At 44.8% G+C, this 25822-nt stretch overlaps 1 protein-coding gene across 1 annotated transcript; it reads right to left on the bottom strand.

Moving 5' to 3' along the window:
• Nucleotides 1-662: 662 nt before the first annotated feature.
• GLIPR1 (GLI pathogenesis related 1) lies at nt 663-24774 on the bottom strand. The gene is made up of 6 exons (XM_075551267.1): nt 24464-24774; nt 23405-23650; nt 11664-11776; nt 10063-10148; nt 951-977; nt 663-860 (listed from the first exon to the last, which is right to left on the bottom strand). Exons 1-6 carry the CDS (start codon nt 24680-24682, stop codon nt 706-708), a joined length of 846 nt encoding a protein of 281 aa, XP_075407382.1. The 5' UTR covers nt 24683-24774; the 3' UTR covers nt 663-705.
• Nucleotides 24775-25822: the final 1048 nt, after the last annotated feature.

Here is a 25822-nt window from a genome sequence, read left to right on the forward strand (position 1 = left end):
GGGGCCCCGGGGCAATGTTTTCTGTTGCTCTTCCAGCCAATGCGTCAGTAATCCCCACCAAACAACCTTTCCCTGTATGTGTCTAGTGAAGTAGGTGGGGGAAGACAAGATTCACCTGTGAGCAGTTGCTAAAAGGCTACATTGTGCTTGTCATCGGCTGCACATAAAGTAAGCTCTGAAAAGCAGCAGAGGGGTCTCCCTACCAGCAAGAACCTGAGGGGTCACATCCTTTGGATCCCCCTCTGGGTGTTGTACCTGGATTCACCAGCTTCCACAGCTGCCGGGGATAAGGAGGAGCCTCCAAATGGATAGCTGAATTTAATCTGGGATTTACCAGCACCCACAACCGTGAGCCACTTCCCTTTATGTTGTGAGTTCTGGGTGGTCATTGCAATGAGCCGCATAGCCCTGGGGCCAAAGGGTGTGTGCTAGAGGAGCAGGTGGTGGTTGACATCAGCACTGACGAGTGGTACAACCATGTGGAAAGTTGGGACATTGGGATGCAGTTAACCTCCGCCTGCTTGGGACACGTCTTGTTCCATTTTCACGGAGGGGATTGTTTCCCACCGCGTGCTGTCATTCACTTTGAGAATCACTGGTCAAAGGACTTTTTGTTAATAACCCGTCTTTACTGAAATGTTGTACGTTAGAAATAGACCCAGTTTTTTTGAAAGCCATTTATTTAATTTCCCCCCCTGGATTGTGTTAATCTGAAAGAACTAAATTAGGGTGTAAGTGCTGGATCAAGATGGTTATTATAATGCTCAGTACTAGAAGGAATGCCTTCACAATCAGAATGAGAGAGATGTATCTGTTACGGAAGGATGTTGGCCAGCCTGGATTCTTAATTGAGTAGTGACCTATAAACCAAACAGAAATTATTTCAGTTTCTCATAATCCCGTGGCATAATTCAGTTTGTAATGAAACACTTTAAGAGATGTATACATACCTTTGACTTTGTCTCGCTCTTGGTTAGCTATAAAATCAGAGAAAAGGGGGGAAAAAATTAAAGGTTGAAAAAGATGAGGTTTTTTTTTTTTTATTAATTTAAAAAGCCAGGTCTCCTTTTATGATCAACACCTACTTTGGCTTTACTGCAGTGATTTTCAAAGGCTAACTCCAATATAATTTTCATGATTCTTTGTAAATACTTTTTTTTAACCTGTACTAAATGTTTACATCTTTTTAAAAAATATAATGGAAAGTGTAAGAACCAGATGTTATCCAGTTGTTTCCAACTCATAGTGACCCTCGTAGGTCAGAGAACCTGGTGCTCAGTGGCTGAATTTTTGGAAGTAAATCTCCAGATTTCTCTTCCAAAGCTCAAATGATTAACCGTTTGATTAGCTACTGAGCTATAAACCTTTTGTATCACCTAGAGATTCCAGAAAAGAACACTGTTGGGGCTGTGGATTTGGCTTAGGGCTGTTAATGGCATCCACCCACAACACTGAAGGAGAAAAATGAGGCTGTCCCCATTAAAATTGACCATCTCAGATCCTGTGGAGCAGTCTTCAGCCATACCGGGTCACTGACATCAGAGTTGACTCGGTGGTGGGAGAACTAGGTACTTGGGACACACAGGTAACTAAGCCTAATTCCTACCTATTTGGGGTTTAGATTCTATTGAGGGGAACCGACAATTTACCAGTGACAACAAATTACTCTCTAATTCAGTGGTTCTCAATCTTCCTCATGCCGCGACCCTTTAATACAGTTCCTCATGTTGTGGTGACCCGCCCAACCATAACATTATTTTCATTGCTACTTCATAGCTAATTTTGCTGTTATGAATCGTAAAGTAAATATCTGAAATGCAATATATACTTTTATTGTTACAAATTGAACGTAAGGCATAGTGATTAATCACAAAAACGATGTAATTACATATTGTGAAATATTTATTTCTGGTTACAAATATATGAAATTTTGTCTTGGAGCATGGTGTCGCATGGCTAACAGTCTCCACGACTGGTACTCATGTGGGCGTGTGTGCATGTGGGCGGACCCACCTGGAGATGGATAGAGGAGCAGTGTCTCAGTTCCTAAGAGCATCGGAAATGTGTTTTCCGATGGTCTTCACTGACTCCTGTGAAAGGGTTGTTCGACCCCCACCAAAGGGGTTGTGACCCACAGGTTGAGAACCGCTGCTCTAAACTTGAAATATTCATCTGTGTTTTCATCATTAATCTTACAATAGAGTTAATGAGAACTGCTTAGGGATATTAACAATATGTCACCTAAAGTGTTGGGAGTAAAATATCAAGAGAAAACTCAAGGTTGGGATGACAAGGGTGCATGTTAGGTCCCTTTGAATCCAGGCCAACTCATAGTGACCGTGTTCACCAGAAAGAAGCTTTGCCCTCTCCTGTGCCATCCTCAGATTGTTATGTCTGAGCCCATCTTCTCTATGGTCTTCCTCATTGTCGCTGCCCCTCGGAGACCAAGCATGTTGCCCTTCTTCAGGAAATGGTCTCCACTGACGACATGTCCAAAGTACTTGAGGCAAAAATCTCACTGCCCTCGCCTCTACAGAGCATTTGGCTGTTCTTCCAGGACAGATGTGTTGGTTCTTTTGGCAGTGCATGGTACTTTCACTTTCCATCACCAGCACCATGATTCAAATGCATCGATTCTTTGACCTTCCACATTATTTAATGTCCAACTGTCACATGTATATGAGGCAATTGAAAATACCACTTGGGTCAAGTGCGCCTACTCCTGAAAAGTATGTCCTGGCTTTTCAATATTCTAAAGAGGTCTGAAACGCAGCAGATTTACCCAATGCAGTGCATCATGTGATCTCTTGACTGGGGCTTCCATAAGCATTGATTGTAGATGCAAGCAAGATGGAATCCTTGGCAACTCCAACTTTTTTCTCCATTTATCATTTACCTATTGGTCTGGTTGTGAGGATTTTGGTCTTCTCTACGCCGAGTTGTCATCCGCACTGAAGGCTGCAATCCTTGATCTTCCTGAGCAAGTCCTTCACGGCCTCCTCACTTTCCGTAAAGGAAGGTAATGTCATCTGCATATTGCAGGTTGTTAATAAGTCTCCAATCCAGAGGACGCATCTTTCTTCATGTCATCCACCTTCTCTGATGATTTGCCCAGCGTACAGATTGAGTACGTATGGTGAGAGGATGGACTGATTTTAAAGTCTGCAGCAGATATCCTAGATTCGTACCTCGTACATTCCAAGTTCTGATTATGAAGTGGCCCCTAATAGCTATTTCTTCTCATTTGGAGTCATGCCCCACCAGCAAATGAAGGTCCAAGAGCCTTTACTTCCACAGGCGAACCCCTCCGTATGATGGCAGCTCCACTTGGAGAAGGCAGCCTGTCCTCAGGCATAGGAGTGCCTTCCTACCTACGGCTCATCGATCACTGTCTCCAACAATGTCCTCCTCCTCACGAGACTTACTATCTGATAGTGTTTTGTTTGTTTGTCTAAGGTTTTCTGTGCCTAATTCTGCGTAAGTGAACAACCTAAACCTTTGTAGTCTGTTCTCACCCCAACCTGTGGGCACCCCACAGACAGTTGAAATACGATGCATCACAGGACCCCACAGGCCACCGCAGAATGACAAAGTGACAGGCAAGTAGTGGTTAGATTTGGTATAATAGTTAATATTTCCTGTGACTTGCTGTATACCAAGGGGTTCTGGTGGTATAATGGTTACCCTGGGCTGCGATCTGCAAGGCCATGCCATTCCTCGGGAGAAAGACAGGGCTTTCTACTGGTAAACAATTAGTTTCAGAAACTCAGGAGCAGTTCTGCCTTGTCCTAGAGGGTCACTCTTGAGTTGGCACCGACTCGATGACAGTGTCTTTGACTTACTTCTGTATGTCAGATCCTTGTTCCAAACTTGAATATTTCAAGCTTTTTAAATTTATTCCACTGAATTGTTTGACCAGACCTGGAAGTGAAGAGGTATTGTCCCCCACACTCAACTGTGGGGGAAACGTCCAGAAAGTTAGGCAAGGTCACCTTAGGACAACTAGATACTGAGGCGTCTCGGTTCTAAATCTGTACTTTAGCTCCTATATTACTGCCAGACTGGAAAACAACATGCTTTGTAGGGCAGCACCATGCAAGGAGAGCTCATATAATGAATGCCTGACAGAAGTTGAGTGACACTGTGGTGCATGCCACTAACACGATTGATTTGTTGTTGTTGTTTTTTAAAGAATGAGTGAACTGGGTGAGTAATGAATAGTTCAGAAAACTGGCCTGAAACGTGTTTTCATTGTTGACAAAATGAGGAAAGGAACAAGCAGTTTAATAGCTTGAGAAATGTTCGTTTCTTCGCCGCAGTGGGCCTTCGATAACACCTGACCTCTGGAGCACTCGTTGCAAACAAGGTTCATGAGGTAAGGCATGGCCTTGCTGCGCTCCCGTGTGCACCGCGCCCGGTCCTGCAGCAGGGTGCACTTGGGTCCCGGGGGCGACCGGAAAAGCAGCACAGGCTTCGCACAAGTTTGGGGTCTTCCTTCACCCCATTATTTAAACAAAATAGGAAGCTACTATTTCTCAACAGACGCTCCAGCTAGGCCAGCGTTTCCATCTCTCCATCCCTTCTCTGAAAAATTCTCTCCCCTTCAGTTGACACTGGGTTAAAATGACAGTTGTGATGCCTTTGCAGGATATGTGTCCCTTTAACAGCTCTTTGAATTGGAGCAGCAGCAGCCTGAAAGGGCAAGAAAGGACTAGTGTAGTGGGCGAGTGGGGGAAGGGGCGCCAGTGAAATGCTTGGAGGGAAACCTGAGCTCCCCTTGAAGAATGGGCAAGCGCGTTGCTGTGATGGACAAAAAGTCCATGGCACAACTTGCTTGGCCGCTTTTTTATTCACAATGCAATTTTTAATTTTCTTTAAAATTCTTCATAATTAGCCCCCATTGTTATCATGTGTTCTTTGCGAAGAGTATGCCCCACTGGAATCCCCCAAAGTAGATGCTATAACCTTGTGAGCTGACCTCTCTGCCTTTAGATTACTAGGAGCCTTAGTGGTATACTGGTTATGTATCGGACTGCAATCCCCAAGGTTCTCAGTTTGAACCCCCAGTTGCTCTCTGGGGAGAAAGAAGAGGCTTCCTACTGTAAAGGGTTACTGTCTTGGAAACTCAAAGGGGCAGTTCACCCCTGTCCCACAGGGTCTCTGAGTGGACATCAATTTGATGGCAGTCAGTTCGAGCTTGACTAGACCTCTTGGCAGTCACAATTTTCATTAAATCGTTTTTGAAGGCACCTTAGAGTTAGACTTACAGAAATGTATTCCTGAGAGAACTTGTTTGCAGTCGTCTACATTAGGATAAATGCCTGCCCGGGAACCCTTTTGGTAGCCATAGTTGCAATGCTTTTTGACTTCACCTTATGTATGCACTAGAGTTTGTCCATTCAGCCACTAGCGGACATCGCGGTTGTTTTAATCTCTTTGTTATTCTAAATAATGAACATGGGTGTGCGTGTGTCTATTTGTGTCACTGCTCTTACTTCCTCATGCCGTGACCCTTCAATACAGTTCCTCAGGTTGGGGTGACCCCCCACCCATAACATTATTTTCATTGCTACTTCATAAGTTTAATTTTGCTACTGTGATGAATCGCTGTGAAAGGGTTGTTTGATCCCCAATGGGGTGGCAGCACACAGGTTAAGAACCGCTGCTCGAGGGCGCATGCTGAGGATTGGGATTATAGAATTGGATATTTCTATTTCTACCTTCTAGTGGCTGGACCAATCTGCAGCTCCCCTGACACACATGCACACAGTCTTGCCTACACTTGTCATTCACTCTTGGATTTGTTTTGTTGTTGTTGTTTTGGTGGAATTTTGTTTGTTTGTTTTTCATCACTGCCATTGTTGCTGTGGTGCAGTGGTATCTCATGAGTTTGGGTTTGCATCTCAAAGAGGAAGCTGGCAAGCAAGATAGAGTGACACAGTGAACATAGTAATGATTGTGAGGGTGCTTCCAGACCAGGCAGTGGTTCATTCTGCGTTACATCTTCTCATGTGCTTTTAACCACTGGAATATTTTCTTGGAAAAAGTATCTTAGTGTTTGTCACCCTTTTTTTAAAAAATTCGTGTGGTAGTTACATAATCTGGGGTCCAATTGGGACTTGAGAGGATTAAGAGTGAAGGGGTGGAGTCTAGTCTGTCAATAAGGTCATAGTCAATGAGGCCTCTGTGTGGGCATGGCCTCCTCCTGAGAATTCTGGGAATTCCTAGATTTTCCTCCTTGGAGGTGGGAGACACACACTCTCTGGGAGACACTGCAGCTGACAAGACAGAACTCCGCTAGTGCCCTGAATTGGAGAAGCCCCAAGGACCTACCCTGATGCAACCAGACCTCTCAAGCTGGAGAAACCACATGGAGACCCCTGCCAGCACTGAGATGCTTACATCGTCACTGGATCCAAAGACATTCTACCCACTGGCTTGTGATTGCCCTGCATTTGGCATCATTACAAGTGTTTCGTGAGTCTGAAGAGGACTTTATAGATTGGTATCAGACATATGGGCTAATATCAGACTTATGGGCTTGGACTGGACTGGGTTGGGATACTTAATGTAAAAGTACCCTTTATATAAAACTCTCCTATACACACGAGTTTCTATGGATTTGTTTCTGTAGTCTACCTGGACTAACACAATTGAATTGGGTGTCTTTCTGTTGTTAAGGTATTAAAGTTTTCTATAAACTTTAAAGATTAGACCTTTGAAGAAAAATTTTGGCCAGTCAGTAGGCTCTCCTTTTACTTTTGGCAAAGCCTTTGGATGAGCGTAGGCGTTTAATTTTAGGTGATCTCAGTTATCTGATTTGCCTTCTGCTCTATGAATATTGATATGCTTGGTGTTTATGCCACAGGTTAGGTCCTCTAGGATTGCACCTCATTTTTCCTCCATAATCTTTATAGTTTCAGTTTTTACATTTGAATCTTTCTTTAATCCCCTTTGAGTTAGCTTTTGTGTATGGGGTGAGTTATGGGTCTTCTTACCTTTTTCTGAAAATGGGTATCTGTCTGTGCTGGCACCACTTGCTGAACGGACTCTCGTCTATGTGATGAGCTAGACCCTCTGCCAGAGATCAGCTGTCGGGTGGAGGGATTTGCTTCTGGGTTCTCAGCTTTCTTCCATTGCTCGACGTGTCTGTCATTGTAACCAGGACCAGGTTGTTCTAATTACTGTGGCTCTTAATAGATTTTTTTTAAATCGCTTTTTAAGATCAGGAAGTGTGAGGCCTCTTGTTCTGTTTCTTTACAGCAATACTTTGCTTCGCCACAGTCTCTTTCCTTTCTTGTAAAATTAGTGAGTTTTTCCCATTTCATTAAAGAATATTGTTAAAATTTGGATCAGGATTTCAGTGTATTTGTAGATCACTTTGGGTAGTACTGACATTTTCACAATGTGTACATAAGTGAACATAGTATATTGTTCCATTTAAGGTGGTTTTTATTTATTTTTTCCAGTTTCTCATAGTAGTATTTTTAGTGTCCTCTGTAAAAGTCCTATGTCCCTAGTTAGACTTATTCATAAATATTTTATCTTTGGTGCGGGTGTGGGGGGGCATGACAAATGGCCTTGTTTTACTGATGTACTTTTCAGAGCACTCTTTGTTACTGTAGAGGAATCCAGTTGGTTTTGGTATCCTGCCACTTGTTGATCTTATGTCCAGACACTTTGCTAAAGTCTCTATTTCTAGTAGTTCTCTTGTGGAATCTCGGCGGCGGGAGGGGGTATGTTGTATAAGACCCTGTCTTCTGCAAATGGGGATAGTTTTACTTTGTGGCTAATTTATGTGCCTTTCACTTTCTTGCTTTAATGATCTAGTTAAAGTATTCAGTAAAATATTGAAGTAAGAGTGTGTCAGGGTACCCAGTCCCTCACAAATCATCACAGACCCGGCAGGCTCACGTGTACAGTAATAATATGTAAAGATTACAGTGAAGTCATAGAGAATAAGAGAGACAGAAGAGAAAATAAAGCGAAGGAGTCAGATACGTTTCATGGTAGCATGCTCACCAGCCCCACTTGGTGGTCCATGCGGGGATGTGGAAAATGGGAATGGCAGGAGAGAGAGCAATTTATTTCTAGCCAAGGCTAATATATCTTTTGGGGGTGTGTAAACCCCAATTACAGGTAAAGACATGTCACAGGAAGGGGGTGTACTATAGGTAATACAGTAACGAGAGGGGGGAAATCTAAGGGTATAAATGCAATGGGAAGGGGAGGGATTGGGGGTATGTCTGTAACAAGATGGGCGGATCCTAGATTTAGGAAGGCAGCCTAATTTTGGATGTCACTGTGAAGGTTTGACCTGTTCTAAGCTCTCCCGGGAACCGGTTACTATCCTACCAATAGGGTGTGAGCCCCACCTACAGTGGGCCAGACAGTAGTCTGATTTCTCTGGATGACTGAATGCCTTCAGGGAGAATATCCCTAAGCTTCGGCTCTCCCACCAAGTGCTGGCAACCAGCCTCTTAAGTTTGGCATATCTTTGGGGGAGACGAAGCTGGGGGAAGTCTTGTTATACCCACAAGAGTGGTGATAATGGATATCCTTGTCTTGTTTCTGTTTCAAGGTGAATGCTTTAGTCTCTCTTCCTTAAGTATAATGCGGGCTATTGGTTTATTTATGCCTTTGGTTATGTTAAAGAACTTCCCTTCTAGTCCTGTCCTGTTTTGCTGTCAATTTTTATCAGGTACGGGTGCTGGATTAATCAAATGACTTTTCTGCATCGATTGAGATGATCATCTAGTCTTTTTATATTTATGTAGTGGATTATGTTGAACCATCTTTGCATACCTTGTATAAAGTTCACTTTTTTTCCTTTTAAAAAAAATATTGGGAGTTAATACATATATCCTATCATTCCATGGTTCAGTCACATCGAGCAGTATTGTGCAATTGCAATCACAATCAGTTTCCAAACCTTTTCCTTCCTGGACTCCTTGACATTGGCTCCCTTTTACCTCCCCTCCTTCCCCCCACCAGCTTATTTAAAAAAATATGTTTTATTGCGTATTTTGGGTCTGATTTTTGGTCATGAGGGAATTGGTCTGTGTGATTCTTTTTTAGTGGTGTCTTTGGCTTCTTAGGAAAAACCCCAGAATAGCTCTTCTTTTTCTGTTTTGGAATAATAGAAGTAGTATTGGTATCAACTGTTTTTGAATACTTACTAGAATCCCCAATAAAGCCATGTGGGCCAGGCCTTTTCTTAGTTGGGAGTTTTTAAATTACTTCTTTGATTTCTTTTTTTGTTATGATCAAGTTTTCTATCCTGGCCATGTTCGCTTTGGTAGGTTGTATGCTTCTAGACATTTTTTTCCTTCTATGTTTTCAAATTTGTTGGAATCTAATTTTTCATAATAGTGTTATGACATCCATCTCATTTCTTCTTTGGGTTATTTGCATTTTTTTGTAAACATGGTCAATGATTTGTTCATTTTATTGATATTTTTAAAGAAAAGCTTTTATTCTGGCCTTGCTGGTGTTCTTTTTTCCCCCCATTATTTTTTGACTTGTTTATTTCTGCTTTAATTTTTATTTTTATTTCTTCCCTTCTGGTGGCCCTGGCCTTCTGTTGTTCTTCTTCTATTTGTTTGGGATAGAAAAAAATTGAGATTTTCCCCCCTTTCTGATGTATGTACTTATTAATATGAAGCTGACCTCTCCATGCTGCCTTTGCTATGTCTCAGGGCTTTAGATATGCTGGGCTTTCATTCTTGTCTGATCTTAATAATTTTTAAAATTCCAATTTTAATTTGCCTATTACACAATGATTAATCTTGGTGAAATGCTTAAATCTTGGATCTACAGTTCCGAACCCTATCATAAGTTTTTGTTAGACTGATTAAATAAAAGTAGTACAATGTTCGTCCTAAATGTATCTTAATTGTAAATTCCCAGAACAGTAAATATTTTGTTTGATTGCTGCCTGGTGCAATATTTCCTTAAAAATAGCTCTAATGGCAAACCAAATGGTGGCTTCCGTAGTCCTCCTAGCACATTCCCGGCGCTTCATGGGCATGGCATTTTATTAGACTCTGTGGCTGTACTCACTGCAGAGTTTGTCCAAACACTTGTCCTCCTTGTGGCAGGCACTGCAAGTAGCTCCTCTTTTATATGGCCAGGTTGGGTAATTTCCTCTGTAAAGCAGAATGCTGTCATTAGGAGAGCCCCCGGTCCCCATTCCAATTTACTGTGAATCCTTGACTAACCCAGAATTACGGTAGGGAGCAAATCTAAAGAGTCAGAAGATTGGTAAGAAGTAAAGAGAAGTAGAATGGAAGATCGGGGTTTGCTTTGTGCACGAAGGCCCTAATCTGCATCAGTTTATTCAATTCTTATTACTACCATGAGAAGTTATTTTTATTTCTATTTTACAGATAAGGAAAGTAAGACTCCCTAGGAGTTTAAGTAACCTGTGATAGAATAATGTATATTTCTCTAGTAAACACTAAATAAGATATAACAGGTACCCTGGTGGCATAGTGGTTACTAGTTGAGCTGCTGACTACGAGGTCAGCAGTTTGAAACCAGCAGCCATTCCTCAGGAGAAAGACGAGGCTTTCTACATTGAAAGAGTTACAGTATCAGAAACCCACAGAGGCAGTTCTACCTTGTCCTTTGGGGTCACCATGAGCCCCATCAACTTCATGGCAGTAAGTTTCAACAGAGGTTGTAATAATTTAGGAATAAACTGAAGGACATACATTCTTTTGAGATTATATATAGTAACTGGAATGTGATAGGAATATATTTATAGAGATATAGGTAACAGGTACTCCTAATACAACATATTGCAAACATAACTATGCAGTGTTGTCTTCGTTCATGATGAACGGAAATGCTATTTCTGATAGCGGTTAGTGAAAATAAAGATGTCTTTTTCTAATATAAGTTCAAGGATTCTCTTGTCTCCAACACTCTACATTTAACTTCAAAGTTAAGAATGCCTTATGTAGAGGTATTACTTTATATGATTACTGCGTCATTTCCAACCCCAAATATAACTAATTTAGGTCGAGAAATTAAATTTACTCTATGTTTCCCCTGCACTATGAAAAATAGTCAAAAAAAAAACATAATAGAGATTCTGACAGCAATTTCAAGAGATGAGTTCCGAACCAACATTAATGATTATACTATCTTTTGCTAAAAATGCACAACACTTATTAAGTGGTTTAAGTGCTGCAATGTTTCTTTAAAAATCATGCTACTTTCCCTTTTAAATTATTCACCCCAAAATATGAAGGGGGAAATACTAAAATTGTTCATTTTAAAAACTAAGGCAGCTAGCTGTGAGTGCCAAGGGAATAGCAGAATTCACCTTAGGAAAAACGTGTTCCTGAAAAGGCCTGGATGTATAGCTATGGACATAATTCAGGCAAAATCAAATCTACTGCCATTGATTCCAAAGGACAGCCACCTCAGAGGGCAGAGTGGAAGGCTTTGCAAGGCCTTCAGCGTCTGGGGAGGAGCAGAGTGCCTCCCCCTGCAGAGCCCAGCATGTGCTGTGCGGACAAGGCGCCTTGCAGTAAATGTCCTGCCATGCTACCGGCAGAGCAGTGAGAATCTACCCCTTCCTTCCTTAGACCTTTTTTCACTATCTATTTTCTCCATCATCCAAATTCAGTGGTTTTAGAAAAGGGTTGACTTACCCTGGTCCGTAGTTGCATATAAAATGCGCTCCATTGGAAAGCGTTGCAAAACCAGAGACCCTAGGACAGAATTGTACAGCACAGCCAACTTTGTAGGTATTTGCCCAAACAACCTGAAAGAAAGAGGGGTTTTATTTCACTGAGGAGCAATGAAGTGTATGGTATGTGTGATTAAGCCTGCGCAGCCGGGGACAACGCATCGCACCCTGCAGCCACGCAGCCTGGTCTGGAGGGTAAAGCCAGCGTTCCCGGGGAGCGGAACTCAGTCTGAAACCGGCCCTGAGCTTGCTACCAGCAGGGCTTGGGCACAACAAACAGTAACGATGCTCCTCTGAGCAGCCCAGTGAAGAAATGGAGCAGGGTAATGGGACCGAGGTGACTGATGGCGAACATGGGACTGCTGAATACATGAGTGGTCAGCGAAGGCCTCTGTGAGGGGCGGCGGTCCTCCTGTGACCCTTCAGCAGACAGACTTCAGCGATGGGGGAGTGTATTCCATGCCACCAAGGGATCCCCAGGGACAAAGGCTGGAGGTGACATCTTTTTTGTGGCAAGGCGGAGGGACAGTGGGTTAGCCGAGCTGGGCTCTAATGAGATGGTATGCTCACTGGCAGAGAGAATCTTCTAGATACGTGATGTGATCTGTTCGCTTTCCAATGTCACTTTAGCTACTAAAAGCTAAGGAGGTCTCTGGCACTGTGACCCAAGGATTGGCCTTTAGAGCCCCCAGGGTGCGAAAAAAAGCCTGGGGATCCCGTCCATAAAGTTAACAGCGAAGGCAACCCTCCAGAGCAATTCCATTCTGTAACACAGGGGGGCACTGTGAGGTGGAGGCCACTCAATCTCAGAGGGTTCTTTCTTTCTTTCTTAATTAAGAGAAATAAACTGAGGGGACAGGAGAAGAAAGAGATAAGCCAATTTGGAGTCTGTTTCCCTGGTGCCAGGATAGTAACTTGGCTGATGGCAGTGGAGTTCCTGAGAATTGATCAGAGTCATGGTAAAGGTTGATTGATCAAATTGATAAAGGCATGACAAAGTCATGATAAAGAGAGAAAGTGGAAGGCTTTGTTTTGGATGTGCACTGAGGGGGCAAACCGTGACTCTTAGGCATGGGGCCCGACTAATAGTTACTGAGATGGGAAAAACCAGGGAAGGGGCAGGGCGAATGGGAGCCTAGGGATCAGGTCATTTCTGCCAGGACATGTTACTCTTGAGACGCGTTTTAATTGTTGTCATCTGGATACCTGGCAACATAATGGGCTATGCATTGTGCAGTTTGAAACTGCCAACTGATCCGAGGGAGAAGATGAGTCTTTCTCCTCCCATAAAGATTTAAAGTCTCAAAAATGCACAGAAGCAGTTCTATTCTGTCCTATAGGGTCTATATGAGTTAGAATTCACTCGATGGCAGTGAGTTTCGTAGTCCTGTACCATGCCTCATCTGTCAGCTTGTTGAACTGTGGTAACTCTATGGTGCTAGGAACGATGTCACAGATATTTCAAATAATAGCAGCTTAGGTTTTATGTGACCGTGAGTGTAGATGGAAGTGTAAGGTTGTAGAGTCCAACCTGGCGATCCGGTCACAGCCTTTTCCTAAGAGCCACACAGGGAATCTCCCTCTGCCTTCTTTCTTGCTTGGATTCTGTAGCTGCCTCCAGGGGTGGCCTCGTTTGAGCCAATGACCTGGTTGCTGTCAGCACTCTGCTATATTCCCATCAACCTTGGATCCCATGGCTGCACCCACCAGCCTGAGATTGCCCTGTGATCTAGCCACTTCTGCTATCAGTCCGCAGCTATGCGAGGCTGAAGAGGGCTCTGGATAGCATCGGATCCGTGGGCTTGAGTTAAACGGGGCTGGGATGTCTTCTTGAGATAAAATTACTTCTTGATCTCAAGTTCTTTCAATATATATATCATGAAGGATATGTTTCAGCTGAGCTTCCAGACTAAGACAGTAGGCCTGGCAACCTACTGCCAAAAGGAGCCAGTGGAAACCCAGGCTTTGTTCTGGTCCTTAGGAGGACTCAGTTGCTTGAGGAGGACATCCTGTTGGGTGAAGTCAAGGGCTAGCGAGGGCAAGGCAATCCCTCAGTGAGCCGGTTTGGTGTGACAGCCACAGTCAGGGCCTCACGCATGCTGGCGATCATACATACTGATCACCATGCAGGCCCAGAACAGACTTCTGTTGCATATAAGGTTACTGTCAATCAGCACTGACTTGAATACAGATAATCGTCCCTCGGATCGAGATCCAGGTGAAGAGGGCCTTGGTGGCTAGATGTAACCACCTGGAGATCAGAGGGCAAGTTAGGGCTCACTTTTACTGTCATCAAGTCTGCACTGCCTCATGGTGACCTTCCAGAACAGGACAGAACTTCCCCTTTGTATTAATAAATCTTTGCAGTAGCCAAAAGCTTCATCTTTCTTCTTCAGAGTGGCTGGTGCCTTCAAATCGTAGCCCTTATGTTAGCAGCACTACACACAGCCCATTATGCCCTGGGGTTCCTGTCAGTTAGGGCACAAGAAGGTTAACCCCTGAGCCTAATTGGAACTCACTGGACGAGATTAGATTCCATAGTCAAGGACAATAGAAAATAAAGTGATTGGGAACATGGGCTAATGGAGGAAGGGAACAAGACAACACATTAAGAAGGAGTGCTAAGTGACTAAAGTGTAGTCAATTAACATGGCCCTTCTAGTCTTAATTCATAATGTGATGTATTATAATTCTGCACTCCCTGCCTGTGGCTAGAATCCCATTTTGGAGGGCGTTCACTATGCTGATGGGCAGGATTAATGGATAGATGGGGTTAATTCTGACCTTAGTAGAGGGTATGAACCAAATTATACCCTTTCCTTGGGGGCTTCCTTAGACTCTACTAGAGGATGTGCTTTTCCTTGGGGTATGGTCTGCTCTAGAAACCCGGGGCGGGTGGGCTGGTGATGGTGGCGGTTACTCAAGTGTTGGCCATAAAGGCCAGCAGTTCAAAACCTCAAGCTGCTCTGCAGGAGAAACAGCTTTCTACTCCAATGGGAGTACAGTCCCAGAAACCCACAGGAGCAGCTCTGCCCTGTAGGTTCAATATGAGTTGGAAACAACCCAATGGCAGTGAGTATGGTTTTTTTTCTCATTTCTTTTCATGATTTGATACAAGACAAAACCTGCTTTCATCCATGTCTTTCCTCTGTGAGAGCCATCCATCTCAGAGAGCAATCTCAGAACCATGGAAAAACATGGTCCAGATCTCTGCTGATGTGGCGGAGGCCGAAACCAGAGACACCAGGGACTGTGGCATAGAGACTGTGGTACAGAGTAAGAGAGAGTGGGACAGTGAGCTAGAGCGGCAGGCTGACTGCCTGGCCCATGGAGGAAAAGGCCAGGCTGATGAGAGGCTGAAGACCAGAAAGACTTGGCTTCTGGCTGAGGACAGTGATGCTGGGTCCATGACTAGCTTTATAGTTTGCTGATCCTGACTCATGGTAGCCTCTTAATGTCCCTAAGAACTCAAACCAACAAACTCACTGCCATAGAATCTACTCCCTTACAGGACATAGTAGAACCAACCCCCTAGGTTTCCAAGACTGTAGGACCTTACAGGAGTGTAAATCCTTTCACAGAGTGGCTGGGGATCTTGAACTGCTGACCACGTGGTTAGTAACCCAATAGGTAGCCAACTACACCACCAAGGTACAAAAAGCCCAGCATGAAGGCGCTCCTGTCCCACCTCCGCTGGTTTCCCTACTGCAAAGCAAGCGTTAGGTGTGCATTCCCTGTCATCCTTCACTCCCTCTTCTGACACCAACTGGTCCCCCCAGGCCATTATAAATTTGCATCTATGCAGGGTCTGATGACTTGTTGCCACAGCCACACAGCTGACGGAAGGATCTCTCACGTAAGGGGAGTCAATAAATGACCAGAAGTCAGGATCAGCAAACAGTAAGGATACAGTCATTGGTTTCCTCTGCCGGCAGCCAAATGTTCCTCTCCAGTTCGCAGCCTCTCAGGCACAGGTTAGCCCAAATGTCTCCCCACTATGGTCTCTCGCTCACATGGTCCCTTGGCCTTCTGCCTTCATGGGCCAGGAAGGCAGCCCGCCTGTCACTCTGCCCCACAGCCCCCTAGTCACTGGCCAGGTGGGGAGGTACCCCTTGGTCCCAGTGCTGCTCTTCTGTGTCTCTGTCAACATCCCCGGTGCGTCTAGTCTTGGTGGCCCGTGCCACTTCAGATAGAAGTTTTTCTAAGGTGCGTTTCTAAGGTCCTGGGGGTTTCTCTCTTGCTAATAGCCCATCCTTACAGTCAGGCAAGAGGAAACAAAACCGGACTAATGCCCTCTATCGTGTTAGGCCCACCCAGTCAGTTAGTGGGAGTTACAGAGCTTTGGGAGAAGAGGCATACTGAGAAATTTCTCTCTACTCCCCGTGACTCCGTCACTTCCCTGATAACGCCCCATTGTGAGTATTGTCTGAGTTCTGTGGTGTGATTGCTATGAAGTCAGAGACAGATTCCTGCGACAGAAACGGTGGGTCAGAGAAGGTTAAAAAACAATGATGGAGTGTGAGGGCAGGGATTCCAAGTGTGGCGCTCCCCTTGAGTAAGGACACCTTCCACTCTGATCAGCGGTGGAACCAGGCTGGTCCCGAGGGACTGTCGCTGGAGCTCGGGCCCAGGGGACCAGCCTGTGCACGTCGGGAAGTCGCTTAGAGTTTTACGGAAAGGGCCTTTTGAAGCCCAGTTGCTGGTGGTCGACACTGATGCGTGGTAGCCCAGACTCGGGACGCCCCGTCTCAGAGCACAATTGTGCCCCATCGCATTTTCAATGGCCAATTTTGTGGAAGTTGATGGCCAGACATTTTGATTAAGGCACCTCTGGGTGAACTTGAACTGCCAACCGTTGGGTTAACAGTGAATGCCTTAACTGTATCTTTCACACAGACTCTGAAATTGTACGCAGTGCCACACAAGGTGCTAAGCTCTGTACACACAATGCCAACGTCCACCCTCGCAACCATTCAATAAATCAGTATTTTTGTCCCTATTTTGTAGATGAGCAATGAGAACCTAATTTAACCAGACCACCAAGTACGGTGGGGGCAGTGCATGTCTTCAGCAAGGTGTGGAATGGTTTCCCTTTTAGCCAGCCCTTCAGGACCAAGGGGACTTGAAGCATTTCCAACCAAAGCACTGACTGGGAACCTCCAGGACATTTGCCCGGTTCCTTCTTGCTGACGGCCCCGGGGCTCCATCCCATTGCAATTCTCAGTCCGAGGCCATCCGACTCATCATCGGGCTGGCAGTCACATGGCAGCAAACATAAAACCGGCTTGAAAAGTCAACGTGCTGTCCCTTCCCCACTGCAAATGCAAGAATAAACTTAAGCAGAAAAACAGCAGCAAAAGTAAAGCCAATGGTGCCATCTAGGGGGGAAGCCTCTATCTATCAAACCAACAATGAGCTCCCTACCCCAGATACTGTGATGTTCACATACCAACATTCTTCCTCTGCACATCTGTCTCCAGTGAAGACAGCTAATTCGCCTGGACATGCCACACCATTCATGAGGAGAGAGGGGATCTCAGTGCATTGCCTGAGCTCTGTACAACCGCCCACCATTACCCACGATCTGCAAATAGCTTGCTTTGCACTACGACGGCGAAGGAGGATGTTACAGGACCCAATTAATAGCTTAGTGAGATGTATCTGAAATGGCAACTGAATAGTCTTGATCCCCCAACACAATTTCTTGAAATTATGAAACAGTCACACTCTCAGAGTGTTTGTCCAATAAATTGGGAAAGCAGTGAATCAAAAGGGGATACCCTTGTTTCCAGGCTGTCTACAACTACCATTACTGCACTCGCTTGTCTACCTTACAAAATTTAATCATCACAACATCCTTGACATCTGGCCCGCCAGCTCTCCTCTTGACAGCTGAATGGCATTGGACTTGGTCCTCTGGGGACAAGATCATCGCCCTTCACACCACACTCCGAAAGTGGTTTTGTCTGCTGCTGCCTCTAGACACAGGGGGTCCCTGCACATCCTCCCCACAATGGAGGCCCCATTTTATGCAGTGGGGTAAAGAAAGCAGGGTCTATTATGTGGAGCAGGGCAAGGTCTCACAGTTTGGCTCTGACATCTGTATGCAAGGGGCTGGTTTTAAAAAAATGGATTTTCTTATGTCTAATTTTCGTCTGGATGTAAGGGGGAAATGACTGTGTCAGTTCCGTTACATTGGGAGCGTCATCTTTGATAGCTCATGTGAGCGTTCTGTACTGGGTATCCTGAGCGACTTGCTATTCCTATTAAATTCCAGGCTCATTTGTGCACGTTTGATACCTTGTGTGTCTTGTTACCTGTATTTGGAAGTTCCTTCCCTCATCATTGGACAGTCAGTTGTTTTTCAAGAAGAAGCTTATGCAACTTCTGTCTTGTGAAGACTTGCACCCCACATGGCCCCGCTGGCTGCTCTGTGCTTGCTCAATGAGACTTGTTCTCTGACTTGTACTTGCTATGAATTGTAGGGCATCTGTTTACACATCTATGTCTGCACAAAGAGAATTCACTCCTGAGGACCAAGGACCATCCCTGGCTGCACCCTCTTTTTCTACCTCAATCTCCATGCCCCCTTCGTCTCTCTCCTGAGACTTTACTCCCCCCAAGTAGAACATAGTGATTATCTCAGACTCTTCTTTTCTCGGGAATTTGAACTAAGACATACTCCAGTAGCTGATGTAGAGGAGAGGCGTAAGCACTGGCTGAATAAATAAGGGACCTCACCACGAATAGACAAACTACGCTATGGGCAAAGAACTACGGGCAAAACACCATGTGTCCTGGTAGCACAGTGGGTCACAAACCAAAAGGTTAGCTGTTTGAACCCACCAACTGCTAACTGAAAGATTTGGCAGTCTGCTTCCATCAAGATTGCAGCTTTGAAAACACGATAAGGGGCAGTTGTACTCTATCCTGGGGCATCACTAGGAGCCAGAACCAACTTCTTGGGACAGCGCAGCTCTTGGTATAAGAAATGGTGCCTACAACCCTCTGTCGGCAATTCGTACTCCACATGCTTGCCTGGTAGTACCTGTGAAAACCCAAAAGATTTTTTCTAGTTTATTTGTAAGCATAAACCAAAATAGTTACTTTATATCATAAGACTAGAGGAAATCTGTTCATACGTCTAAGAAAGAAACCAATGCTATTAATTATTTGATCGGTTTCCCCTATTAGGTAACAATAATCGTTAAGGTGGAAATTGCATCAAAAATCAGTCTTTTCCCTACCACTGTGACCATTCCATCTGCCTGTGCCGAATTTGTTTGTAAGTAACATTGACGAGACTGGGGGCTTTCTAAGGCTGAACTGAGAGGAGAGGCTTTCTAAAATCCCTTATTCTGTACTTGCCATCCCCAACTACTTGTCATTGGCTGGCTTGTGGCAGTAAATCACCAGGCCTTTCTTCCTAGGTTTCCTTATTCCCCATGCTCTCCTGAAACTGCTCAGCAGCCGAGCAACACACAAGCTTCTACCAGCAGACGAGTGGTAGCTAGGTTTGTGCTGTATTGGCTGGAACCACATCCGGGCTCCTTCCACAATCTGTGACCCCAAGCACAATGGGATCAATAGGTCGGGGCTGACTCAATGGAAGCCAAATGAAAATGTGGCTGCCCTAATGCTTCATCCCTACCGCTTATTGACATTGAAACCTGTCAATCATAGGCTCAGTGTCTTGAGCATTTGGTTTGGGAAAGATGGTCAGGAATGAAAAAGAAACCAGCAAAATGTTGCACGGACGGGAGAGCAGCCTCCGAAAGCTACAGACGAGCCAGTGAGGGACTGTGAGCAGTCTGCTTCGAGCTTGACGTAGTGTGCAGAAGGCAAAACCAATTGGAATAAAAATATACCCAGTGGAAGACTCTAGATGTGGCCCCAGAACTAATCCAGTGGATTTGAGGCAGAACCACAGGATGGTTTACAGAAGTTTCCTTGTTACCCTTCTCAGTGAGGCTGAGACAGCGTGTTCTCCAAGGCATGGCAAAAGGCCTGGCACCTAGAAGACACTCAGCCAGCGCTTGAGTTGTGGAAGCATCTGTTTTTACTGTCTCAGAGGCTTATGTCTCCCAAATTCATAGTTCCAAAACAGTATCTCAGATTTCATTGAGGACTCGTGGCAGCCAGAGCCTGGAGTTGGATTGAGTCATAAGGGCTGTGGACGACACAGAAATGGAATACAGCCTCACCTGATGATAGCTTGTTATCAGCAATCTTCAAAGCCTGTCCAGATTTGCAGGCTTCATTCTTACCATGAGCCACTTAACTTTCCAACAGTATCCTCCCATTCCTTTATTTTAAACGTTTGTAAAGTATTTTAGTTTTAAAAATATATGGCCACTAATTCTTACTTAGAGGCGCACTCAGAGTGACAGGGACACTGGCTTACTATGTAAGGTAGTCTTGGACTTAGTGTTTATTGCCTTTTTATGATCAGTGTCTCTAAATGTGCTGTTCATTTGTCTTTGGGCAGTGGAGAGACTACGTATAAACTCACAGGTATATTTTCACCTTCGATGTAGTACATACCGCTCTCATTAGATGGAACACCAAAGGACAGTTGTACAGTGCAGCAAATTAGCTCATGTAACTTTTCTAGCTATAGTCTCTGTATTTCCTCCCAATCGACCGGCGCGGGCTATGCGAACGTGAAGTGCCTGTGGGGCTGCGATGGGGGTGAATGATGACTAATCATGTAAACAGGGTGCATGGCGCACTTGGAGAGGACGCCTTCAAATATGGCCTCCTACAGTGGGCTGCTTTGATCAGTTTTGCCCTCCGAGTAAGTTAAAATGAGCAGAAACACAGCTCTTACTACATTCAAGAAAGAAGAGCCAGTCACAGTTGTATGGTTTAGCGATGCCCCTGGCTAATTTGAGAGACAGCGGTGTCATTTACGGAAGCCCGATGGCCTCGTGGGTGTGCACCGGCGGGCTGCTAGCCTCAAGGTCAGCTCGTCGGGAGAAAGATGCCGAGTTCTGCTCCTGTACAAAGTTGCAGTCTCCGAAGCCCTGGCGTCAGTGCTACCTTGCCCTAGAGCGTTGCTAGGAGGCAGAGTGGACTCCGTGAGAGTGAGTTTGGGTTTTTGGTTTTATTAGCACTTTACTGGAGGAGCCCATTATAAACCCCTCCATGTAGCATGCGGCTGTACCTTAATAGCATCAGTAGTTTAGCCAGTGGTGCAGAATTTAAAACACTGTTGAGACAAGGATATTAGACATGTTTAGGCTAGCTTTTTAGACCACAAGACATGGATGGCTGACTTGTACAGATGAAAAGTTTACATGACGGGACCTCATTGACACAAGCCGCAGGGCTAGGGCCAGGGCAAAGTTTTTAATAAGACTCATTCACAAAGGCAGAGCCATACCTGCCAGACTAGCCCATTTCATTAAACAAAAAGCACAGAGACTAAGAACATAGTAATAAGTACAGGGCAGTCATAGGCCACAGTGCATTAGGCGTCCCCTTAGGAGATCCAAATCAAAGTTTAATGGCCACCAATCCCCTACCACTGGGATAGTGGCCATCTGCTGCTTCCCACACTGGGGCATTGCCGCCTCAAATGAAGGGGCAATTTCAGTTCCTTCAGTATGCTACAGGTGAATCCAAGATAAAGTTGTGCTTATGGGATTTCCTAGTGGGTCCATCTGGTGTGGCCTGTGAAATATGCACCTCAAAAGGGCAGAGTCTAAAGTCCTAGTTGTCTGTCTGTAGCATGAGGTCTGGGTCACCAAGGTCTACCTAGAAAGTAGGTCAAAAGTGTCCAGTTAGGAACATGATGTCCGTCCGGTGTATTCTCCCCGTGGGGGCTAAATAAGTAACATCAAGCATTTTTTCCCTCATGACAGGTACCCTACCCAGTTTCGCCACATTTCTTCAACACAAGGATGCCTACCTGTCCCCCTCCCCAGTCCTCTGCAAGCCCCATTTCTTATTTAGAATTTCCTGTGGGAGATGCTGATCGTTCTTGCAAAAGTGTGTTGATTTGGGATGACTGCAGATCCTGTTCCATGGCAGGAAGTGGTGGGTCTTTTCTCCCTCTCTCCTAATCCTGAGGAATTTTTCCAGGATGAGGTGAGGCCTCCTCTCTCAAATGCTGTCTCTACAATGAACCAGGGACACGTATACACCATAGAAATATGGGCTCATGCTTAATCATTGTCCTAACGTAAGAATAACTAGTTCTTATGACATGGCCCTATTTGATATTTGCCCTCGTGGAGAGATCACTGAAGATGTTGGTGCTGTAGCAAAGTGTGATGAAGAAATCAGGTGCAGGCCGGCTATCAAAGAATAGCACCTAAGGTCTTAAAGGCAAGTCTCAAAGCAAGCAGTCATCTAAGTGAGGTGTCAACTAAGTCTACATGGAAGAAGCACATCAGCCTGTGTGGTCCAAGGATTAAAAATAGTAAAAACCAGTAATCATAATATAGACAATAGAATCCCAATCCACAGAGAATGGGTCAGAGCTTACATTCTGAACCCCCAGTTTGTAGAAGCTATGGGTGACATTGGAAGTGAAACATCTATTTGCAGGGTCCCCTTGAGAATTAAGTTTCTGACCATTGGGCAGATGTGTGAATACCCTTTCTATCAGACAGCAGTGTGAAGACAATCATGACAGATAGAGTTAGGTTAAAATGCAACATCGTATCATTTGCTCTTCCTTTTGACACATTTTAAATTTGGTCCAGTTTTTAATCTTGTCTGATTTTTTTTTTCTGGTCTGATTTTTTACTGAGGTTTTTCTCTGTTTTAGTGTGCCATTGTTGGGTTGTTGTTTTTTTGTTTTGTTTCTTGATTTTGCTTTGTATGTTTTTTTATTCTTTTTTCAGTATATGACATCCAGTATAGGAAAATCTATAGTCAGTACTTGGATTAATAATTACCTAGGGATATGCAAGGGGAGGTTAGGGGAAGACGAGGGGACTAAACACCATAACTACAAGAAAGAAAATATTCTAAAATTGATTTTGAAAATTGCACTTTTAAAAAGATGATTGAACTACTGAATTGTATGATATATGTGATTTAAATGCCAACCAACAAAAGTAAAGAAAAGAAAGCGGACCCAAGAGTGGAGTGATCTTTGAATACAAGATCCCTGCACTACACTTCGCTGATCCAGTAGACAGAGCGGTGACAGCAGACAGAGTGGGAGGTGGCAGGAAGCAGCACCGGAGAAGCAGCAGCAGAGAATTGGAGACAGCAGAGGCAGCGGACCAAGCCCAGGACAGAGTGGCGGGCTTTCCAGCTTAGAGTTAGTCAACGGAGTGCCTTCCTGCAGGAGGATGGCTGGCTGAATGGGATGCCTCCCAGGCATTTGTCTGGCGATCCAGCTTTGCAGACCCCCAGAACTAAAGCTGAATGTTGAGGCTTTGAGAAGCCAGCTAGCATTGACCAGAACAAGGCAGAGACCAACAACCGGAGAGAGGCCTGCCCATGATTTGGTTGTAAGAGTGGCATGTCTGACGTCTGCCTCATAGGAATCAGCCTGGACTTGAGATGGTTGGTGAGTCTCCTCCTCCCCACCTGTAAGGTCAGCGGCAGTCAGAAGGTACATTTGTGATTCAACATGCGTCCTCGCATTTATGTAATTCATACAACTCAACTCTGCTGTATGTCAGCAACTGCCTATTATTAACATCAGATTCTAGTGTTCCCCTAGACAGTACCTATACTTACTTGGGTGTAATGGCCACAGACTCTTCGGCAGGCTCTCGTATTGAAGTTATAGTCTTTGACTTCATTGTACCAACTCGTGATGGCTGAAGACACAGAAAAGGCGGAGAGGGACCCGGTCCAGATGTTTTCTCCCAGCGACATGAAGTTTGCGTGTAGCCTGCGGGGCAGCTTCAAACGATCGTTGTGTTTAAACTGGCAGGTACTGGACCACGCTTCAGCAATTTGGGCTAATCCCGGGTCCCAAGTCTGGAAAAGAAGTATTACATATTACAGTGTTAAGAAGGAAAACTGTTCACCAGTAAGGGAACTGCAGTGGGCAGAGTGGGAATTGGAATGGGTAGGCGGGTGTCTAACGAGAAAAGAGAAAACTGAGCGAAAAGTAGACTCTGCGCATGCGTCTTCTCTATAAATAGAGTCTTAAATCAAGGGCAAGTCTTGACTAGGGCGGGCAGGAAACGTGATGACCTGGTTTCGTGGAATTTAGAATCGAAGGGAGGGAACTAGAGCAACGTCACACTGAAGGCCTAGTATGTGCAGTACAGTCTGCACGGTGTCCCAGATAGGATCTACGTGAACGACTGCAGCCCAGGAAGTGAAAGCGCCGCAAAGCCCCAGAGCTGGGATTCAAACCCACATCTGACACGCACAGTCCTCCCCATCCCTTTCCCAGCCACGGCCTCCGTGATGAGAAGATGCTCATAGACACTAACAGGAGACGAATGTTTTTGAAAGGAGCGAGAGGCAAGCAGACAGAGAGAGAGAGAGAGAGAGAGAGAGAGAGAGAGAGAGAGAGAGAGAGAGAGAGAGAGAGAGAGAAAGGTAATTGACCCAAGACCGGAGGAAAGGAAGTGTACAGATGCACCTGCATAGGGCGCTTAGAACAAGAGTTAGGCAAACAGTGGAGCGGAGTACGTCGTGATCACAGATTGAGGATTGACTGCATGCATCAATCACATTTTATTTTAAAAAGTCATTCAGGATCAGCCAGGATTCCCAACCCAAATCAATGCGCATAGCTTGTTTCTCTCTGCCTCTGCCCCATGGCCATCTCTTCCTTACCATGTAGAGCATGTCACTGGCTGCCGGGCTCACAGTGGATCGGAATTTATTGTGCCATCGCACGCACTCTTTGATGAACGCTTCATTTTGGATATCTGGTAAAGTGTCCGAAGTGTATGAGTAGCAGGAGGCTACGGAGAGCACCCAGGTCGTCACGGTGAGTGCAGCTCGCACACTGGGGCTGTCGGGTGTGAAGGCCCGCGGGCCACGATGGAGCATCTCACAGGCTCGCAGAGTTAACCAAGTTCTTCACGGTTGGTCCCCAGCAGCTGCACAAAGCACCGGCAGCCGTCAGCTTTGACCAAACAGAAAGCATAATGAGTTCATCACATGGCTGAAGACCGGGTTTCTCCATATATGGTTTGCAGCTTATTTTGTGGCCTTAACCCTATCTTGTTAGTGATTCAGCATGCATTCTTATGACGCTGAATCACACTTCCTCTTTTGTAGTCAGAGAGTTCTAAGAGGCATTTATTCTGAAGTCTCCGCAAGCAAGTCTCTGTTTTTTCAATGAAAAGTTATACTTAAATAAAATCCTACCTTCTCTCTTTTCAATACCTTCCCAGATACATTTGAGTTTATAGTCTGAGTTTCATCAGCACAGAGTGATTATCTTAGTTAACATTTTAACTTGACTTAGGATTCATTCACAAAGGTTGAAGTGTGTGTGTGTGTGTGTGTGTGTGTGAGAGAGAGAGAGAGAGAGAGAGAGAGAGAGAGAGAGAGAGAGAGAGAAAATGAAACAAAAGTAGAAAGAATATCAGTCTCAGATACAGATTTTCATTTAAATTCTGTTCATAAGTAGCTATAAAAACTTGAACAAGTCACCAAATCTACTGAGCTTATGAAATGGGGCTAATAGGACCTTTTCTAGGTGCAAAATTACAGAGGACTGGGGTGGTCGAGGGAGCAAGTTATAGACTAATTAAAACACAAAGGATGAAAATCCACAACCAGTACCTGTTGACGGCAGCTCCTAGTGGCCTCCTGTGTGTTGGGGTGTCACAATAGTCTGTGTATTGGGGTGTCACAATAGTCTGTGTATTGGGGTGTAACAAGATAGGGTTTTCAGTGGTCAATTAAAGAAGAGGCCAGACCTTTATTCTGAGGTACCTCAGGGTGGATTTAAACCTTCTCCTGTTAATAGCTGGGTCTCTTCATCATTGTACCCCACAGGACCTCCAATTAATTCAACACATACCTTGTCTTGTTGAGCTTCACTCTGTTGCGCTTCATAGAGACTTCATTTATTTTTATCTACAAGTTGAAGGCTTACGGCAACCCTGGATTGAGCAGGACTATCAATTCCATTTTACCCCCAAAATATATTCACTTCATGTCTCATTTTGGCAATTCTTA

Source organism: Tenrec ecaudatus, chromosome 6 (assembly GCF_050624435.1).
Source record: "Tenrec ecaudatus isolate mTenEca1 chromosome 6, mTenEca1.hap1, whole genome shotgun sequence".
Taxonomy (NCBI): Eukaryota; Metazoa; Chordata; class Mammalia; order Afrosoricida; family Tenrecidae; genus Tenrec; species Tenrec ecaudatus.